Genomic DNA, 21,270 nt, shown 5'->3' with positions numbered 1-21,270 from the left:
AAAAGTAAGCCTACCAGCTAAAAGTATACTAAGGCAGTTATAACTTTTTAAAACTGTAATAGAAAAGCCTGATAGACTAAGAAAAACAAAAAACAGCCAAGAGCCTAACCGGCTAACAAACAAAAAATTGCAGAAAACTGCAAAAGCCTAACTCGGCCTGGGTTAGAGAAACAACTTAAACAGGGCCAAGCCCAAAACTAGAGAGAAAGACAGCAAGAGCTATCCACTAACGAGGATACAAATCCGAAAATAGATAACCAGAATAAAGCACAATACTATTAATACATAACTAACAAATACAAATGGAAACTATCAAGAACATTTTGAAGAAATTTGCAAACTTATCTCTCCAACGGCCAAGAGCTGTAGAGAACACCCGATCAGTTGCATCGGCAAATGAGATCTGGGGAATGTAGAGGTGCATTGTGGGATAGGGCTTTGGCCTCAAGCTGTTTGAGACTTCGAACTTTGCAAATTGGCTGACGTGGAGCCAATGATTGGCTCGAACCCATCTGTAAGAATGAAGGCGAGATTGAACAACTTCATATTAAAAGTTTGCCTGGAAGTCATTAATCAGCAAAATAATAAAATGATTAGCAATTAAAACAAATTTTCCAAAGGAACACTTGTCTTTTGTAAAATTCTGCAGAGAGAACTTTCTCAACAAGATGCATCATATGCCTGCAGCAAAAAAAGAAACAATGATGGTGCAGGCTGACTTGTACCTTTTGACATGGGATGCAGCCATGTGTCTCTGCACTGGGGACATGCCAGCCCAACCTAAAATATCTGTAAAACTCTGGGAGTTGGGCCAGTCAGATGATCTATGTTCCAATTACCATGTCATGAATACTACTGCCAACAGTGATCCACACAAATAACATCTGCAGCTCTGTTTTCAGTACACCTCCTGGAAATACAGTACTACAAGGAAACACTAGCAAAAATGTTGTGCAAGAAACATTGGCAAATTAGCTGCATATTTTATTCCAGCTGTCGTGGCGTACAGAGGGCTAAATGGATACTTTCCAATAAGAAAAAGCTATTCTCTTCCACTCAAAATCCCCAGATTGCACACACAAATGTTCAGCTATGAATGTGTTCCACAGAAAGTCATGTAAACAGCGTAAAAATAAATAAATAAAAAGTTCCTACTGCTTAATATGGACCATAGTATGGAAATTCCTCTCCCAACACACTTATGGCCCATTCACCGATGCAGAGATACCAAGCAACTAAAGCAGCACAGAACACAACAAAATGCATTATGCATGACAAACACAGATGCAACGCCTCTTTTCCTCTTACCGTGCTTGCAGATTATGACAGGTCACGGTGAATTAAGCAAATATATGTGAAAGTGCTCAAATGTTCACATACACAGATGAAAAGATATTGTTTTTAAATAGCAGAAGGCAGAAGCTACTCACTTTTGTGAATCACTTGGGATTACATGACTAATTCCAATGAAGCTGGTAAGCAAGCAACTATATGTGGGAAAAGAATTGGTGTACTTTTCTGTGAACACTATACTTTCAGACTTCTGTATTTATCAACACGAGATCAAAACAGCTGTAGTGTACTGACTAAAAATGCAAATCAACAATGTGATGGTAATTAAGGTCACTCTGACTGATGGGTCATCCTTTCAGAGTTCACTTAACATTTTACAGACTGGGCTACTACTTTACTGTAACAGATAACATTTGTCAAAATTGTATGTGTCTGTGTATCTGCATGTTTGCGCTCATTCAGTTCAAGGGCACATTTTTCCTTACCAGGACATAATCAGCCCACATTTCTCGTGCAGAGGTCAGTGCAGCCTGTCGCAGCTTCATGACATACTCATATCGTGAATTCGTCCAGTCTTTTGGGCCTTCCTCATCACGGTAGGCTCTAAAGAAAATGGTATGAAGAGTTTACGAATGAGAAGTTAAGATTAATGCAGTTCAGGTAACAAAATGTGAGGAAATTGCCAACTGAAAGCTTTACAAAGGTTTTAAGCTTCAAAAATGCCAGTATTGCTGAGATAAGTATGTTTTAGTTTTTAAGGTAAGGGCATAAAAATATTAAATTCAAAACAAGAAGCTACAAACAGCTCACATGTCCAACACAAACATTTACAGAGCAGCTTCTTTCTGTGTGCACCACTTCAAATCTAATGTTAATGCTGCTGCAGAGTACAGGTCTGTGGTGGCAACTGAAAGAGTAAACGTGAATCTATTTACTAATTAAAGTTTTGATTACCAAGCTGCCTAGTTCAAACTCCATTTTTTGAAGGAAGGCCACTGAAAAAAGCTACAGTGAACCTGTAATGCATAACACATTTCATTACTGAAACACAATAATGTAAATCATGATGGATTTCACAATTACACCAGAGTGTTGTCTCAGTATATTTCATAGTTATAACAAAAAAAGATCCGTACAAAGACGCGCATTTTAAGGCAACATGTGAATACTGGCAACATTCACATGAGAACTCCACTTGCCTTGGATTGACAAGACTGACACTTGGCAGCAACATTACTGTGGTCACAATGTTTCCACAACAGTCATTTACCTTTTACACACTTATTTTTGATCTGTAACACACTTACTACTACACTTGTACTCATGAATGAATATGGCCTAAAATGCATCTATTCAATTGCTAGGTAACCAAAACAAATACCTGGCACCACGGCTCAGAAGGACATCAACAATCTCAGAATGCAGGAGAAGCAGGGGTCCAAAAAACTGACATTTCTGTGCAACTAGGACAAAACTGTCAAGCAGCCTATGACAAAGGTCAAAACTGTGGAAATCTATGCAGCAAAGGAAGCAATGCAAACGATCTCTACAGTACTGTGCAGCTAAGCAGAGACCAGCCTTGGGTACTCTACAATGCAGTTCAACTACAGCAAATGAAAGGTTTGGCTTCAGGAGGTTTTGTAGTTTTATCTGGCAGACTGCTGTACTAAGCGATGTTGGCTCTACACCAGAAATAAATGGAAAGAGATCAGATTTAGTGGAGAAGAAACTTAGAAGATGGCTGAACAGACTGGACTGGGGTAGTCTTAAAAAAAAAAAAAAAAAAAAAAAGGTATTGAAAGTTCCACGTCACAAACGAACATGAAGACTAAAAATAGCACAATACTGGGAGCAATAGCTTTCAAATCGCTTGTGCTCAGCAAAAATGGCATTCTCTTATGAAAACATGTTTCAAAAGGTACAACTTTACTCACATTGGTTACACTTATGTATTCTATATGTTAACTGCAGTTTTGAATCAAGCACTTATTCTACTTGTTGCCAACAGATTTATAGTATTGGGGGGGGTATAACCACAAAAATGTAAGGTCAGTACTTGACTAATACTGCGAAGTATTAGTCTTGTGTATAATTTACACTTTGTCTTTGCTACACTCTGCTAACCAATGGTCCCTATTTCATGGCTACCCAATCTAGCCACCAGAGGTAAGGGACAGGTTGACCAGAGACAACTAGGCACACCGCAGACATATTAAGCTCTAACCCCATCCCCATGCTGGTTCCAGGCTCATTTTTGTGGCTACAGACCTGAGGGGAACAATCCTATTGTTGTGGTGACATGCCTAGCTGGGGGAGGGGTGAAGGTTCCTGCTTAAAGAGCGGGCAAGAGAACACAAGACCATACTCCTCCAAAGCAGCAGTATGTTGCCACCACTGCAGCCCCAACTTAGTGTGAATTCTGCTGTGCTTTCAGTATACACCAACATGTTTGTTACACTCTGCCCAGACAAGTCATCCTTATCTCTCCTGCCCCCAGAAAGGGGCATAGGCTATTCATTCCTTCCTCTCCCTCTCCTCATTGTCTCTTCCAATCAAGAGGCTGCTACTCCAACCCTGGTTGCTTGGGATGTAGGCATAGCTCCTTTATCTTGTATGCCACACAGAGAATTCTAAACTCCTACACACACACACACACATATATATACATATATATATATATATATATATCTCTATATATAAAAGAGAGAGGGGGTTTACTATCAAAATGCTGAACTGAACAACAAATTCTAATAAATTTGTTGAATATCCTTGTCGAATTTGGTAATGTCGCTTTAACAGAATGTCTGCAATCATTGCCTAGACCTCCACATTCCAAGTTATTCAAAATATGGGGATGTGACGTCAAACCTTCAAGCTGCTGTGGTAAGGTTGCCGTGGAAATTGTAAGTACATGTTTACAGTTTTGCAAGGAGGCAAGCCCCCCCACACCCCCTGCTTATTATATATTCCAACTCCAAGATCACACTACATTGAGGAAAAGGGGTAAATTTCCCGATCCCAGCTGTAGTGTCATCTCCAATCAGAACAAAAATAAAATATTAGTGAATGTACACTAAAATTTGCTAACGTGGATTTGAACTTTTCCAGATCGGCATTACGGAAACTGGGAAACACGCATTCGACCATCCCAATTTCAAAAGTGCCGTTCCACATTTTGATAGTGAACCTGTGTGTATTACACACACACACACACATTACAGATTATGTACATACATGCATGCATATGGATATGTATCCATAAACGCACACAAAGGGTAAAAAGGTCACTCAGACAAACCATTCTTTAATAATTGGAAGAAAACTCCAGCCAAACTAGAGTTTTCACTGTGTGATACCTTAAACCTCCTGAAATAGAGACCCATGGGATACATGAAAATGAAAACTCAAGGACACCAAGTGTTTCAGCTATATGGCTTCTGAATGTCCAAGACATTTTACTCTCATAATAGGTTACTAGGCTAATGGCCCTAAAGTATTTTTCAGCATAGCCATTCATGCTCTAAATTTCCTAATCATCAATGCCCATGAACTAGAACAGCTTTGGTATATGCTTGTGACTTAGGGCATCAACAAACTTGTCTCTGTTCATAAAGGCCACAGGTGACAAGCCAGGGGTGAACTTTTGATTTTACATCCATTGGTCCAAACTGGAACTGAATAGACTTGCAGAAGAACTGCATTTCACATGAATGGCTAGTCTGTTCCAGAGGACGGTTAATCTCAGAGACACATGCCCATCCCTCCAATACATTTTGTTTTATATCACAGACTAGGTTTAGATCCTTAGATAAGGTAATTCTAGTACTGTGTTTTGTGAATGTGCCCATCAGGGCTGGATCAGATAATGTTTTGTGGGTTAGGCATAGATCACTCCTCAGCAATCTGTATGAGACTGAGGACAGTGACAGGGCTTTGAGGCAGTCCGCAAAGGACATATTATTTACACCCTGCATTCTTTTAGTAAGAAACCCTCTGTGGCCACTCCAGTTGTTAATAAGAAAACACCACGGAGAGTAGCCACAGCCAAATAATCCCTGTAAACTTTATTATCGACGCCAAACAAGAACAAAGTAATAACAAACAAAACAGATCAAGCGCTTTCGCCTGATAATTATCAGGCTTTATCAAGATTACTTCTATGAAGGATGTGACGTGCCTTAAATAGCACTGTAATTGCCCAACTCTAATTGATTCATTGCAAAATCAACAATCAATAAACATTGCCTGAAATGAAAGTAACTTAGTCATCACAAATAAATAAACCACTACACCATAAAATCTAAAATGACATCTTAAATTGTGCCTAACATTCTATATTGGTAACTTGATTTTGTTTTCTGAAATGTTACAACACAAAAAAATACATTCATATAATAACGTATTAATATACGGAAGTGTGAACACGACCCGTTTATGTATCCTAACCTCTATAACTCATTCCAATTATGCACATACTAAAAACTGTGTGCAACTTCCACATAATCTGCTCTATACTTGTAAAAGTGCAGTTGCAAGCTTAAAAAATGGGTGCAAAATTAAGATGCATTTACTCAATCCATGTGTTAAAAAATTACACCCATAATCATGTAAATACATGAATATCAATGTAAATATGAATATGAATAAATATAAATATATGTATATAAATATGTATATACATACTACAACTATACAATACTAAACTCTGTTAAAATTACATCATCATCAGATACTAAATTCATTACTTGTTATCAATTAATAATTAACATAAAATACTCAATGTTGTTTTAAAACCTTGTAATTAAACTACAAAATAAAATATAGTGAATTTATCTTATTATTAAGCATTAATTCTTCAAAAAATGTGCAATAAAATTTTTTTTTTTTTTTGCAATAAAAATTTTTGTAACATATGGGCATATTGTATCTTCCTTTTACATACGGTAACAAGCATCTCCCAATAGTAAAAACCAATAACCTCAAAACCGGAATGAATGATACTGCAAGTTAAAACCCAATAGGAACATAAAAATAAACACAACTACTTATTTATACTATCTTACAGTCTAGCTCGCCTAATCTTTAAAACACTGCTGATACTAATGGTGTCATTAAGACCTGGAGGTTTGGCGGCAAAGATTAGGCGAGCTAGACTGTAAGATAGTATAAATAAGTAGTTGTGTTTATTTTTATGTTCCTATTGGGTTTTAACTTGCAGTATCATTCATTCCGGTTTTGAGGTTATTGGTTTTTACTATTGGGAGATGCTTGTGACCGTATGTAAAAGGAAGATACAATATGCCCATATGTTACAAAAATTTTTATTGCAAAAAAAAAATTTATTGCACATATTTTTTGAAGAATTAATGCTTAATAATAAGATAAATTCACTAGATTTTATGTCATCGTTTAATTACAAGGTTTTAAAACAACATTGAGTATTTTATGTTAATTATTAATTGATAACAAGTAATGAATTTAGTATTTGATGATGATGTAATTTTGACAGAGTTTAGTATTGTATAGTTGTAGTATTGATATACATATTTATATACATATATTTATATTTATTCATATTTACATTGATATTCATGTATTTACATGATTATTGGTGTAATTTTTTAACACATGGATTGAGTAAATGCATCTTAATTTTGCACCCATTTTTTAAGCTTGCAACTGCACTTTTACAAGTATAGAGTAGATTATGTGGAAGTTACACACAGTTTTTAGTATGTGCATAATTGGAATGAGTTATAGAGGTTAGGATACATAAACGGGTCGTGTTCACACTTCCGTATATTAATACGTTATTATATGAATGTATTTTTTTGTGTTGTAACATTTCAGAAAACAAAATCAAGTTACCAATATAGAATGTTAGGCACAATTTAAGATGTCATTTTAGATTTTATGGTGTAGTGGTTTATTTATTTATTTATTTGTGATGACTAAGTTACTTTCATTTCAGGCAATGTTTATTGATTGTTGATTTTGCAATGAATCAATTAGAGTTGGGCAATTACAGTGCTATTTAAGGCACGTCACATCCTTCATAGAAGTAATCTTGATAAAGCCTGATAATTATCAGGCGAAAGCGCTTGATCTATTTTGTTTGTTATTACTTCATTCTTGTTTGGCGTCGATAATAAAGTTTACAGGGATTATTTGGCTGTGGCTACTCTCCGTGGTGTTTTCTTATTAGACTTTGGGACCTAGTTCGTATTTTGTTTTAGCTGTTGTTCCACTCCAGTTGTTGCAAATGCCTCGCACTCTAATATTGGTTTCCAGTAGGAAACTGGATGCCATGCCCTTATTTATTTTATAAGTTGTGCCACATAGAAGAATTTTCTCACTACAATGGACACATGGTGATCAAAGTTCAGGTTATCATCAACCATCAAGGTTTTTCCTTTTTATTGCTGGAGATCCCTATAGCATGAGTTTTCAACCACTAACTATTACCATATGAACCCAAGAAACTATGTATTCCTGCAACCTTAAGTATTTCCCATCCTACTGCACTATTCTAAACATATGCTTTATTCTAATTTGCTGACCCTTTGCCTGACTCTAACTCATTCCAAAAAAAAAAAAAAAAAAAAGTGTCTGTCTACCACATTACTTTTATCTAGCATTGTGCATTTTATTAGTACATGTTTTACTACTGTATTTACCTCTCTGTACTTTTTAGTATTCTTTACTCATTTAATGCCTGCTTTAACACTTGCTATTGTCTTGTTCTTGTACAATCTTCTTAACTTTCATGCATCATTTGTAGCTTTTCTCCCTGGACCTCTGCTGAAAATGGGTTCCTGATGCAGTCGGACTTTCCTGGTAAACAAATGTTAATTAAATAAATAAAATAAATAAACCTCAGTTCCCAAGTCCCTTATCACTGGGTCTATTCTTAGGGTAGTGTTATCAATGTTTTAATTTGTAAAGGTAATCATCTTCCCAAAGGGTATAATTATCAATATTTTTACAGCGAGTTTTAGGCCATGGTTCTAGCACCAGGTTACTTGTCTGTTATCAGACATTCCTGGTGGATATCTACATCTTTGGGGATTCAGTGACTGCATCCAGTTTGCAGTCATCAGCAACTATGGCCAGGCAAAGGTCCTCTACATTTGCCTTGACATCAGAGAAGTAAATTCCAAACAGGAGAGGTCCCAGTACTGAGTCCGCCCTGTGGAATACCACTAGTAACAAGTCTCTTGGTGGAGATGGATTCTGCCACCCTAACTTCACATGGCTATACATTGATGACATTGGGATTTATGCTTAAACTTGCAAGTTTCTCTATAATACCAGACTAAGATAGTCTGTCAAGGTCAAGTGCCTTGGTAAGGTCAAGGTAGACAGTATATACTGTTTTATCCTTGACCATGGCTCTAGTGACCTCAAAGAAGTCCACCAAGTTAATAGGCCTTGATGAAATCAAACTGGGATAGATCTAGTATTTGAAGATTTCCTATGTCTTTATCAGACCCCCCAATAATTCTTTCTATGGCTTTACATACAAGACTAGTTAAAATTATGGGTCTGTAGTTCGCTGGGTCTGTTGATGGGCTGCCTTTGTGTAGAGGCTTGACAGCTGCAGTCCTCCATTCCATAGGGATGAAGCCTGTCTGGAGGCTGTAGTTGAATAGAGATTCTTGTAGGACTGACAGGCCATGTTTCCAGCCATTTAGGAGGCATCCTGAGATATTATCAGGACCCACTGATGCAGTGTGTTTAGCCCTGGAAAGTGCAGTAGGAACCTGTTCTTTAGCGATAGTTTGGGGAGAAACAGTAGAGGGCATTTTGGGGGGGGGGGTGGGGTGAGGTTGATAAGGGAGATACACGACAGTACACACTAACATTTACCTAGTGTTGGACTTGAACCACTTACTTATCTATTTACACAATCTATACAATACAGAATTAGCAGCAAGCTCCACAGCAAAACTGTGTTTTAAGTCTTACAAAGGCCAAAACACACATGTCCACAGCTAGAAAGGTTTGGCTTTATTGGTCTAAAAGTAACCATAAAGACTTAAAAAGAAAAAGGTCATGGGCATTCATAAGCCATGTAGCTCAAACATTTAGTGACCTCAAGAGGTAATCTGCATATATCCCACAGATCTCTATTCCAGGAGGTTTAAGATATCACAATGTGAAAATCCTAGCTTGGTTGGGTTTTTCAAGCAGATATATCTGTATGCACACACGCACACACACTCGCGCACACACTCACTCGCGCACACACTCACTCACTCGCGCACACACTCACTCACTCGCACACTCACTCACTCACGCACACTCACTCACTCACGCACACACTCACGCACACACTCACTCACGCGCACACACTCACTCACTCACGCACACACTCACTCACGCGCACACACTCACTCACGCACACACTCACTCACGCACACTCACTCACGCACACTCACTCACGCACACTCACTCACGCACACACTCACACACGCACACACTCACACACGCACACACTCACACACACACACACACTCACACACACTCACACACACGCACACACTCACACACGCACACACTCACACACGCACACACTCACACACGCACACACTCACACACGCACACACTCACACACACACACACACTCACACGCACACACTCACGCACACACTCACGCACACACTCACGCACACACTCACGCACTCAAATCCCTATACATTAAAACAGAGTTACTAAAGTCAATTTTATGTCAAGGAATTGTCATCACTGTTGTTGGAAAAGGACTTCTGAATTTACTTTTTATGATTTAAAACACAGCAATGCAGACAGAAACATGTTTTTCAGACAAATACAATTAACTGGTCTAGGCTTCTTAAAATTAACTAAGTGGCAATACTACAGTTCAGTTGGAACAACATTTATTTTTCTTTCTTATTCATTTTTAATTTATTAACCAGAAATCATTTCTGGATCCGAACCAGGAGTGCAGACTAAGAATATATACTGCATCCGAACTTACTCACATACTGAATTTGTTAATAGAGATACGGCATGGAGCCACAAAGACTATTCTTGGATCCTGTCTGGGAGTACGCAGTAATATGATATACTCAACACAGGTTATAAACAGTGCCAATATGCAACATACACATGAACAGGCAACCCAGTGTTTTTCTCTGTTCCCAACAAAGGCACAACTGTAGCTACTGCTAGCAGACAGCACATTGAGGGTGTATTTTAGTACTGGTGAATAGACTGGTCTTAACCATAAAAAATCTTCCTCAGACTTTTTCTCTGAATTATGACTTTTTGTAATCTCTAACTGCTGACTATGGTTAAGAGCTGAATGAGCACACTGCAATGTCTTTTTTTTTTTTTTTTGAGAAATCTTCATTAGTTTAAAAAGGCTCCAAAGTCTTTCAGTCCTTCTAAAAATGAACTTCAAGTGTAAACTGCTTTTGTCTGCGGAATTCAAAATACTGCATTTGGCTAACTTTCACAGATTTTTAAATGGACACAGTCATAGATTCAGAAATACTTCCTTCAACATTATCATATCACTGTATGCTAAACCTCATCATAATGCCCTGCATAATGACCCCAACAATGGACAATGGAAAGTTCGACAATTGCTGAAATGCCTTGAGAAAGTATTCTCTTGAAAATGTAAATATTATATAATATAAAGTTTTAATAAACTGGATCAGGATCTTTTTGGGACAAAGTAATGAATCCACAGGAAACAGAGCAAAATCCTGGATGACAAAAAATGAAATCGTACTTACTATGTTAGGAACCTGTTACAGAAATAATAGTGTTAAAGGGGAAATGGAGAAATTGGCTGCACTGTTGGAAAGGCAGTACAAACAAGATGGATGCAATGACTCAAGACCAAACTCAAATTAAAACTTCAGGTGATACAGGACAAGTGGGGAACTGTATCAGTTTAGTAGGGCAAAGGGTGCAGTATCTTCAGAAGCCGGACAGGAGACGCAAAGAAAAGACAAGAAAAACTGCTATTACAGCTTTAAAGGGGGAAGCAAATGAAAGAGAAATCCCAATTATACAAAGTAAATTTTGGTACAAGAATATCAAACCTATGGACTTCCAAGATGGCTGCACACTGATCAACAGCTTACCTTCAGCTTTCCCAGTGTGAAAACAGAAACCCAAAAAAATGAGCGCCATTGAAATTGGGTTTTGGGTAAAATTCAGTTACTGGCTATTAAGTAAATTGCCTGGATGCCAGCAAAGTAGTGGTAATTTGAAAAACCTGAAAGAAAATCAACCAGAAAAGTTAAGGAGAAAACAATGTTTGAGAAGGATATTGCAGCTTTTCAGCAAAAAGCAGTTCATGCTTCAATTTAGGTTCAATGGATGGCTTCTGGTGATTTACATGAAAATATGAATCAAATGTACTAAAATAAATGAAACACTGAAGGAATATACAAACTCAAACAAAAGGCTTGAAAAATAGAAGCAGCTTTAACTAGCTGTTCAGATGAGCTGATAAAACTGCTATAACCAGAGGCTGAAAGGATGAAAAAGCTGACCGAGTAGGAAACTTCTCAGAGAGCTATTTCAAAACATTGCAGTGTTAGAAGACAGCATGCGCACAGAAAACCTGAGATTTTTTGCTGTACCAGAGAAACGGGAAGGGAACAGACTGCGTTAACTTTATGAAAGCACAAATAAGCAAATGGACTGGTGTTCCACAGCAGGATTTGTTAATTGAAAGGGCACACAGAGTATGTGCTCCAAACCTCACCATGAGAAAGCAACCAGGACCTATACTATCAAAGGTGCAACCATACCAACAGAAAGAGTTGATCCTGACAAAATTGTGGAATAAGGGCAAAGAATTACAAACGGGACACAGAATTTGCAAAAACAAAAGACTATTCACTTTACACTAGGCAGAAGAGAAGCAAATTTATCCCAACAATTAGGGAATGTAGAAATGCAGGTGTGAGATTCAAGCTGCTGTATCCAGCTGTCTTCAGAGTATTTTCCCTCTAGGATCAAAGATATTTTTAATGTACAACAAGCTAAGAAGGAAATAATTTCCAACAAAAACTGATTCAGCAAACAAAGGGACTCCTGATTCTTATACTTGTGACAGTAAAGTTCATAGAGAAACTTTGACAGTGGAACCTTTTCCCAGTTTTCAAATGGATAATGCTCGAGACACAGAAAAAAAAAACAAGAGAGTTGACTAGAAGTATCAGCATGGGAGGTGACTAAAAGAATCAGAAAAATCTTGGACTTGAACCAGAGTCTGGTGTTGGGAGATGGCTATAAGCGACTAAATGTGAGACTATAGAACATTAATCACATTTGGGAAATAAGGCTTTTCAAGAAAGTGGTTGAAAAAAAGACTGATTTTTTTTTTACTTAGTTAAACTTGTAGGTGGGCTGTAAAGCATATACCCCACTTTATGTTAACTATGTTTAGAAGAACACAAAGGGGAAACGTAACAAACATTTCATAATACAAGCTGTATGTTATATATAGTAAATCAGTTTTGTGTAGTGTGTAGTCAAGAGTATTTTCAATCTGTGTGGGGGGTCTTTGCAGTGACTGTTCTGTTAAATATATACAGAAATACATTTTTAGTTGTAAAAATCATAGGGACAGATTCACGAAAGCCTACACTATGTGTACATGATCTGTATTCAAGAACATCCACAAAGTACAGTTTTGTACCTACCATAAATGTAGATGTTCGAAGATCCACATTGCTGCAGTCCTTACACTTGGGTAGTCCGCTGTCCTCGGTCGGCCCGAATATCAAAGTATAAGGCTGACGTCGGTCAGGGCGCATTTGACTGATGTCAGGACGTCAGGGTACAAATGCGCATGACCGACGTCATATCCTCAGTCTTTTCTTGCCCCAGATGTCAGAAGACCCTAAAAATAAAGGTCAAAACCAAAAGACAGAAAACAACCAACCAACCACCCTTGCACTAACTATATGTACAATATATACAATATACACAATATGTACAACCCAACCCACACAACCACCTCTAACTACAGAGGGGAAGGAGGGAGGGTAAATTGGACTGCAGCAATGTGGATCTTCGAACATCTACATTTATGGTAGGTACAAAACTGTACTATGTTCTTCATCTCACATTGCTGCAGTCCTTACACTTGGGTAGAATCCCAAAGCAGAGGTAAGGGAGGATGGCTAACTACAAGGAAGCAGGAGCCGCCAAAATGCCCTGCAAAACAGCAGTGGCAAAACCAGCCCTGGACTTAGAGTAAAGTGGCAGGTGATAATGCCTAGAGAAAGTATGCACAGAACTCCAAGTAGCTGCCTCCAAAATATCCTTGGTTGCCACTCCCCTCAAAAAAGCTGTTGAAGTGGCAGTAGCCCTAGTGGAATGAGGCCTAATCCCAGCTGGAATCTCCTTGCCATGATGGGAATAACAGAAAGCAATGCAAAACCCAATCCACTTAGAAATAGTTTGTTTTGACACAGGCTTGCCCTGAGAACTCAAAGCAAAAGAAACAAACAACTGCTGAGACTGCCTAAACCCTTTAGTTCTGTCCAAATAATAACGCAACTGCCTGTGAACATCTAAAGTGTGCAAAATCTTTTCCCCTTTATTTTGGGGATTTGCATAAAAAGTAGGCAAATGAATAGTTTGGTTTAAAGCCACACTAGAAACCACCTTAGGCATAAAGGAAGGATTAGTACGTAATGATACCCTATCCTTATGGAAAATCAAGAAAGGCTCAACCGCCATAAGGACCTGCAATTCAGACACCCTTCTTGCAGAGGTAATGGCCAATAAAAAAGCAGTCTTCCATGATAAATATTTCAACTCAGCAGTAGCTGCAGGCTCAAAAGGTTGTAGAGTGAGTTTCTCCAACACAAAATTGAGATCCCAAGCAGGAGTAGGAGCTTTTCGTGGGGGTCTAATATTCTTTGCCCCTCTAAGAAATTGCTTGAACAAAGGATGAGAAAACAATGGTGGGTCACAATCATAGTGAGCCGAAATTGCTGCAGCATGAACCTTAATAGAAGAGAAAGACAAACCTTTGTCCAGTAACTCAGTAAGATATTGAAGAGCCACACTCAAATTAGGCCCAGAAACATCAAAATCTTTTGCTGCACTCCAAAATAAAAATCTCTTCTATTTATCCGCGTACACTTTCCTTGTACTAGGCCTTCTAGCTTCCAAAATAACATTCAAAACTTGCTGAGGAAGTGGAGGCCCACTATGGTTCAAAACAGAATATGCCAGGCTGTTAGGTGCAGAGAGTGAAGCTTGACATTGAGCAAATGGCTGTCCTCCTGTGACAACAGGTGTGGAATCGAAGGCAAAGGCCATGGAGGCTTCCGTACTAGACTTCTTAGTAATGGGTACCAGTGCTGTCGAGGCCAATCTGGAGCTATTAAAATCATCCTTGGCTTGTCCTGTCTGACCGTCAGAAGTACCTTTGGGAGGAGAGGCAGAGGTGGAAAGGCATACACATGAAGATTGCTCCAACTGAAAGAAAGAGCATCCACTCTCCAAGCTGTGGGATGAAACCTTTTGTGCAAAACTTTGGCAGCTGATGGTTTAGTGGAGAAGCGAACAGATCTATGTCTGGAGTTCCCCATGACACTGTCAATTTCTGAAATACATGAGGATCCAATTTCCACTCGTGGGGATCCATAATTGCCTGCTCAACACATCTGCTAAGGAGTTCTGTGCTCCTGGCAGAAACCTTGCCTGAAGATTGAGCTGTAAACTGAGAGCAGTCTCCCACAAAATCATTGCTTGCCTGCATAGAGGATAAGAATCGTTCCCCTTGCTTGTTGATGTACCACATGACAGTTGTGTTGTCTGTTAGAATCAACACCTGTCCTGGAAGAAGGAATTCCTTGAAAGCTATTAATGCAAACTGGACTGCTAACATCTCCTTCATGTTGATATGTAGATGTTGTAGTCTGACAGGCCACTTGTTTTGTATCCACTTTCCATTTAGATGAGCTCCCCAAGCTTTGTCTGAGGCATCTGTCGTTAAAATCTGACTCGCCTCTGGCGGGTCACAGAGAGTCCCTTGTTTAGGTGACATTCCTGAGCCCACCACAAAAATTCCTTCTGAATGCAAGGTATTATTTGAATGACAGTGTCCAGATCCTGGCAGTGCTGTGTCCATACATTTCTGAGATACCATTGTAGCTTCCTCATATGCAGTTTGGCATTGGGAAGCACCAGAATACAAGATGCCATGAACCCTAAGGCTTGAAGGACTGTCCTTGCAGTCAGCCCGGACTGATGAGATAGTTGATGGAAGTAAAGGGATAGACTCTTTTGTTTGTCCGGGGTTAAAAAGGCCATCTGGGATGCTGTATTCAGTCTCACACCCAGAAACCACATGTCTTGAGAGGGTACTAGACTGGACTTTATTTCGTTCACAGAATACCCTAGGCATCTTAGCACTGCTATCACATATTCCAAATGATGAAGAAGCTCTTCCCTTCCTTGAGCCAGAATTAGGCAGTCGTCCAAATAAGGATAAATCTGTATTCCTTTTAGTCTGAAGAAAGCTATCACTGGAGCCAGAACTTTCGTGAACACTCTGGGCGCAGTAGATAAGCCAAAGGGCAATGCAGAGAACTGATAGTGAGAAGTCCCAGCTCGAAAACGCAGATACTTTCTGCAACTGAGTCTGATAGGAACATGAAGGTAAGCCTCCTTGAGATCCAAAGTTACCATCCAATGATCTTTGCCCAGCAGAGGTAAAAGCTGCTGCAACGTCAACATTTTGAACTTGGGAATGTCCAGATAAGTGTTGAGGATAGATAAATCCAAAATTGGTCTCCACGTGTTCCCCTTCTTTGGTACTAGGAACAGGCGAGAATAAAATCCTAGGCCCACCTCTGGCAGAGGGACCGGCTGTATGGCCCCTAGTTGAAGCAACAGAGAAACCTGTTTGTGAGCCTCTATTCTTTGTTGAGGAGGAACGTCTGGCATGCCTTGGAAAGGAGGCAAGGTATGGAAATAAAACCTGTAGCCGTGGTGTATGATATCCAATACCCATTTGTCCTGGGTAATTAAACTCCAATTTTCTTTGAAAAGTGCCAACCTTCCTCCAAAAGGCGCTGCCAGATGAGCAGGCTCTGGCAGCTGAAAAGGTAGGTCATTGGGTCTGTTTACGAAAGGACTGACCCCTGCCCTCACCCGAAGCCTGTGCAGGAGAACTCCCTGTTCTAGGCCTGAAAGAGCCCTGAGCTCTGCCTTTACCACGTCTAGATCTACCCCTAGACTGGGAATCATAAGAAGGATACATCCACCCTTTAGTAGGCCAATTTCTACTAAACTTTGGAGGCTGGACCTGCAAAAAATCTTTAACAGTCTGCATAGACTTAGCCTTGTCTTCCATTTTCTTTAAAACTGTCTCAACAGGAGGGCCAAACAACACGTCAGATTGTAAAGGAGCATCTAAAATCCTTGTTTTAACATGTTCAGACAAATTCTGATCCCTCAGCCAGGCGTGCCTGCGAAGAACTGACCCAGTGGCAGCCACCCTAGACGAGGCCTGTACAGCATCAAAACCACATTGCAAAGAATGCTTACCCACCTGTTCAGAAACATGCACTAAATCTTGCAACTCTTTACAATCAATACCTACTGCCAGAGCATCAACCTTAGACTTCAATAGTGAAAGGAGATAGTTTTGGTATTTCAACATGTGAAACTGGCAATTCAGAGCCCTCATAGCAAGAGTAGAAGAAGTATAAACTTTCTTTCCCCATCTATCCAAGGCCCTAGCCTCCTTGTCTGCAGGAACCGGATTTTTAACAACAGAAGCCTTAACACCTTTAGGCCCCTGGCTAATAGTTTCTGGGTCTGCCCTAGGACTCTTAAAAAGATACTTATGAGCTTCAGGCACCCTGTAATACCTATCCGGCTTAACAGGAGCAGGAGGCAAAGAATCAGGATTAAGAGAAGCCTCTGTAAAAACATCTTCCACTACATGCAAAACAGGCGGTATAGCCAAAGGCCTATGCTGGGGGTAAAAACAGAAATTCCCTAAGCCTTTTCCTGGAATCAGAGAAGTCCTGACCTTCCCACTTAAAATGCTCCCTCATGGAATGAAGAGTTTCTGAAAAAGAAAAATCCTCAGGAGGAGTAGCAGAAGGAGTAGAATCATCCACATCAGAATCAGAATAAGGAGAGTACTCCTGCAAGTCTTCAGCCGAAGACTCTGAAACATCTGAAGCCTGCTCAAAACCCCCCAGCTCAGGCTCCACCCTAGGTCTCTTATCAGGAGGAGGCATAGAACCCCTAATCAAAGTAATCAAATCTTCTGCCATTTTAAGCATATGCTTCTTGGGCACAGTACCTGAAGAGCTAGGGGTAACACCAACAGAAGCTAAACCTGGCCTGCCCCTGGGAGAAGCCCTTGTCCTTGCGCTTCTTCGAAGAAGCGGGCGTTGGAGCATCCGACGGCATTTTATAGTTGCACCGCTTCCCAAAGACTAACCTTGCACAATCCAACCTTTTCTTTATAGTGCGTTTATTAAATCTAGCACAAGAGCGACAGCCAACAACGTCGTGCTCAGGCCCTAAGCAAGGAATACACAAAGTATGATAATCTCTATGCGGTATCTGTTTCCCACAAGAAATGCAATTATTGACTTTTTCTGACATCCGGTAAATGACTGAGGCAAGAAAAAACTAAAATATTCCCCAACGGGGTACTTAGCCAACTTTGAACTCGGTCTGAAACTTCTAAATCGAAAAATCTCAGAACGCCAACCGGCACTTGCAATGCTGCTTCTGCATCGGACCATGCGGCAAAAAAGACTGAGGATATGACGTCGGTCATGCGCATTTGTACCCTGACGTCCTGACGTCAGTCAAATGCGCCCTGACCGACGTCAGCCTTATACTTTGATATTTGGGCCGACCGAGGACAGCGGACTACCCAAGTGTAAGGACTGCAGCAATGTGAGATGAAGAACATCGTATTTTTTGCACTGCCGATTCACTCAGAAAGATAAAGTGTAGACAGTCTATGCCTTGCAGTAACCATTATGAATTCTCCTTGATATTTAAGACAAAGAAAATTTGTAGGAAAACTAAACTAAGGAGGAAGAAGGTAGGAGTTATGCTTGTGTTGTCTACTCACTTAGAATGGTGTACAGTTCGTGTAGGCTTTCATGAATGTAGTCAATAGTCTTTACAGTATAACAACAGAAGAAAAACTTGACAAAAGCAAGTTTGATGATAATATGCTGTAATCTAAGGTTGCTGGGTTGGGGTTGGGGTGGGGGTGTAAACACATGGTTTACATGTAGAATGAAGTTACGTTCCCTTATTTTTACATGGGTAAATGTCTACATTAATGTCCTTGGCTTAAGCTATCAACAAGTGGGGGTTTTTTTTGTAAAAAAAAAAAAGCATAGTTTAAAAATAAGACAAAATGATGAAAGGCCATGAAAATATTGTTTCTTACATCTGTAAAAAGATATTTGCTCGTTTCTTCCACTAGCAAATATTCTGTGGGAGTTGAAAAGTCAGCAGCTATACATTATTTTATAAGTGAATGTTACAAAGCTTTGAGTACTTTTCCAAGGAGACAAGCTGTCTACAGGTGCAAGCAATTAATCTTGAGAGTTCTGAGCATTCTTTTCGGAGAGAGAATGCAAAATTTAAAAGGTACAATGATAAGCAGCTCAGTAAAAAATAAAGTTTGAAATTATGAGAAGTGAAAAAACGATGGCCACCCTAGCAGCCTTAACACTTTAGTGCATTTAAAAGAACAGTGTACAATTTATAGTTTTATTTAAAGATATCCACTGTATTTTTTCATAGGACTACAAGTTAATATTTTTTGATAGCATACAAGCTGTTTTTCACATCTGGGAGTGAATTCAGGCAAGAAAAGTATAGACAACTGGAAACACAGGCTTTAGCATGGGTAACCTTAATTCTAGATTATGTAATCCCAGTGGGTGCAGCTGTCGTTTTGGGGCAATTGTTACTATCTGGAGGGTTAAACTTCATTTTTTGAAGATGTACATTTTGTGCAACTGCTCTGAGTTAGTAGATGGTGGGGATATTTTGAAAATGCATTGGTTTTAATGAAAAACCCTCAGACAAAAACTAGTCTTCAAAAACATGACCGGTTCAAATCGAGGTAAGAAACAACTGTAGAAAAGTTCTGCCTGCCAAACAGTCTGTGCACACAAGACAAAAGCTGGAAATGCATATTAAAAAAAATCATGTAAAATAGGTGGGAACAACAATTTATCATAATGGCTACACTATCCATATTTGGAATGTAATTGGCCCTACAGCTACAGACAAAAAGAGTATTGAATTATTTAAAAAAATGCAGAGTGCAAATAGCAATGATGAAGAGTCACATTTGGAAATAAACAAGCATGTGAATTTGAAACAATTAACAGTTAAAAGATAGGAAGGGGCAAGATAAAAATGGTGATGTATAATCATTCTTCAGGACAGTCTCCATGAAGAGATGGTATTCTTGGGGAACTTAGGAGGGATGAAAGTGATAAAGATCTGGAAGATTTTGTATAACAATATTTTAAAAGGGAGGGGAAACACCGACATCTTGGAAAAAAGCTGTGGTGGCTGTATTATCCAAAGATGTTAAAGACCCATCAGACCCAGCTTCATACAGACCCATTTCTATTTTAAACTATCATTATAAAGTGTTTGTGTATACTAGCTAAAATAATGTAAACAATGTTGCCAAAATTGACAAATATGGATCAATATGGTTTTGTGGCAGGGAGGCAAACATTTGGCATTAATAGAACAAGGAATATCCAGAGGGATGTAGAATGTAAGGAAAATACCACTGTTAGTGGGTCTTGATGCAGAGAAAGCATTCAACACAGTAAGTGGGGATTTAAGTAGGGCAATGGAAGCATTTGTATTCCCTGATACAACAGGTTAATTAGGATACATGAAGGATCGGAGGCAAGAATTAAAGTGGGAGATTCCTCTCAGAGTTGTGTCTAAACAAAGGAACCAAGTAGGGGTGTCCTCTTTCCCCTTTATTTGCTTTATATTTAGATCCATTAGCAAAGAAAATAAGGGACTTAGAAATGCAAAGATATAATTGGTATGGCAATCAAGAAAAGCTGGTTTTATTTGCAGATATTTTGTACCTGATAAATCCAGAAAAGGACATCATTGTTTTAGAACATTTTGACAGTTTCAAGTCTTTTATGACATAAAAATGAATGAAGATAAAACAAAAGCTATAGCCATAAGTTATGCACCCACACACAAATTGATTCAGAAACATCTATATTTATGGGGACACAAGATGAGGTATTTAGGAGTATGGATTAAAAGACTTTTATGGCAGCTAAGGATATGTGGGAAGAGACTAAAAAGATAATACAAAAACTGAGAAAATGAAGTTCTTGTTTTTGGATATGGTTAGTAAAATGCAAGCAGTGAAAATGTTTTTAGTCCCCTTAATTTTATACACTGGTCAGGCATTTAGTTGTGGACAATAATTAATAAAGAGTTGAAGAGATTTATCGGAGATGGAACGAAAGCAAGAGTTAAGTGGGATAAGTTGATCCTTTCAATATAACGAGGTGGTTTAGGATTACCTGATTTGAAGGGCTATTTTACAACTACACAGTTGCAGGTCACACACTTGACACAAACCGAAGGTTACAATTCAAAATGGAAAAGGAATGAACATGAAGTAGGTGGAAGTTATAAATAAATAGAGTGGGAATTTGGATGCAGATCCTAAGAAGAAAAACAACCATACAGATTATTTTCATAAACTCGCAGAAAGTATTCTAAGAACCAAGTCAACGCAAGAATGGAGAAAGGAAATTTTTCCAGTAGGGATAACTGCAAGTAGGGGTTCAGAAAACAGGCAGGAGGGGGCTGGCATTTACTGGACAATTGACAAAGGAGCCAAGATACTGGGGGCATGTAACTAGAGAGGGAAAGGTAATAGACTGGGATGAGGCCAAAGAGACAGTTGGA

The 21,270-nt window shown here is 39.1% G+C and overlaps 1 protein-coding gene across 2 annotated transcripts in view; it reads right to left on the bottom strand.

Annotated features, from left to right (window-relative positions):
• Positions 1-21,270, bottom strand: part of COLGALT1 (collagen beta(1-O)galactosyltransferase 1) — a 1,137,248-nt gene that overhangs the window by 734,271 nt on the left and 381,707 nt on the right. For both annotated transcript variants that reach the window (XM_044084453.1, XM_044084454.1), the window contains exon 3: positions 1,779-1,896. In XM_044084453.1, the coding sequence (XP_043940388.1) occupies positions 1,779-1,896 (118 nt within the window). The remainder of the gene's footprint in view (positions 1-1,778; positions 1,897-21,270) is intronic.

The sequence above is a fragment of the Protopterus annectens genome, chromosome 9.part0 (assembly GCF_019279795.1).
Source record: "Protopterus annectens isolate FY-2018-M chromosome 9.part0, PAN1.0, whole genome shotgun sequence".
NCBI lineage: Eukaryota > Metazoa > Chordata > Ceratodontiformes > Protopteridae > Protopterus > Protopterus annectens.
Note: the sequence above shows the minus strand (reverse complement) of the source record. Positions and strands in the feature narration are given on the sequence as shown.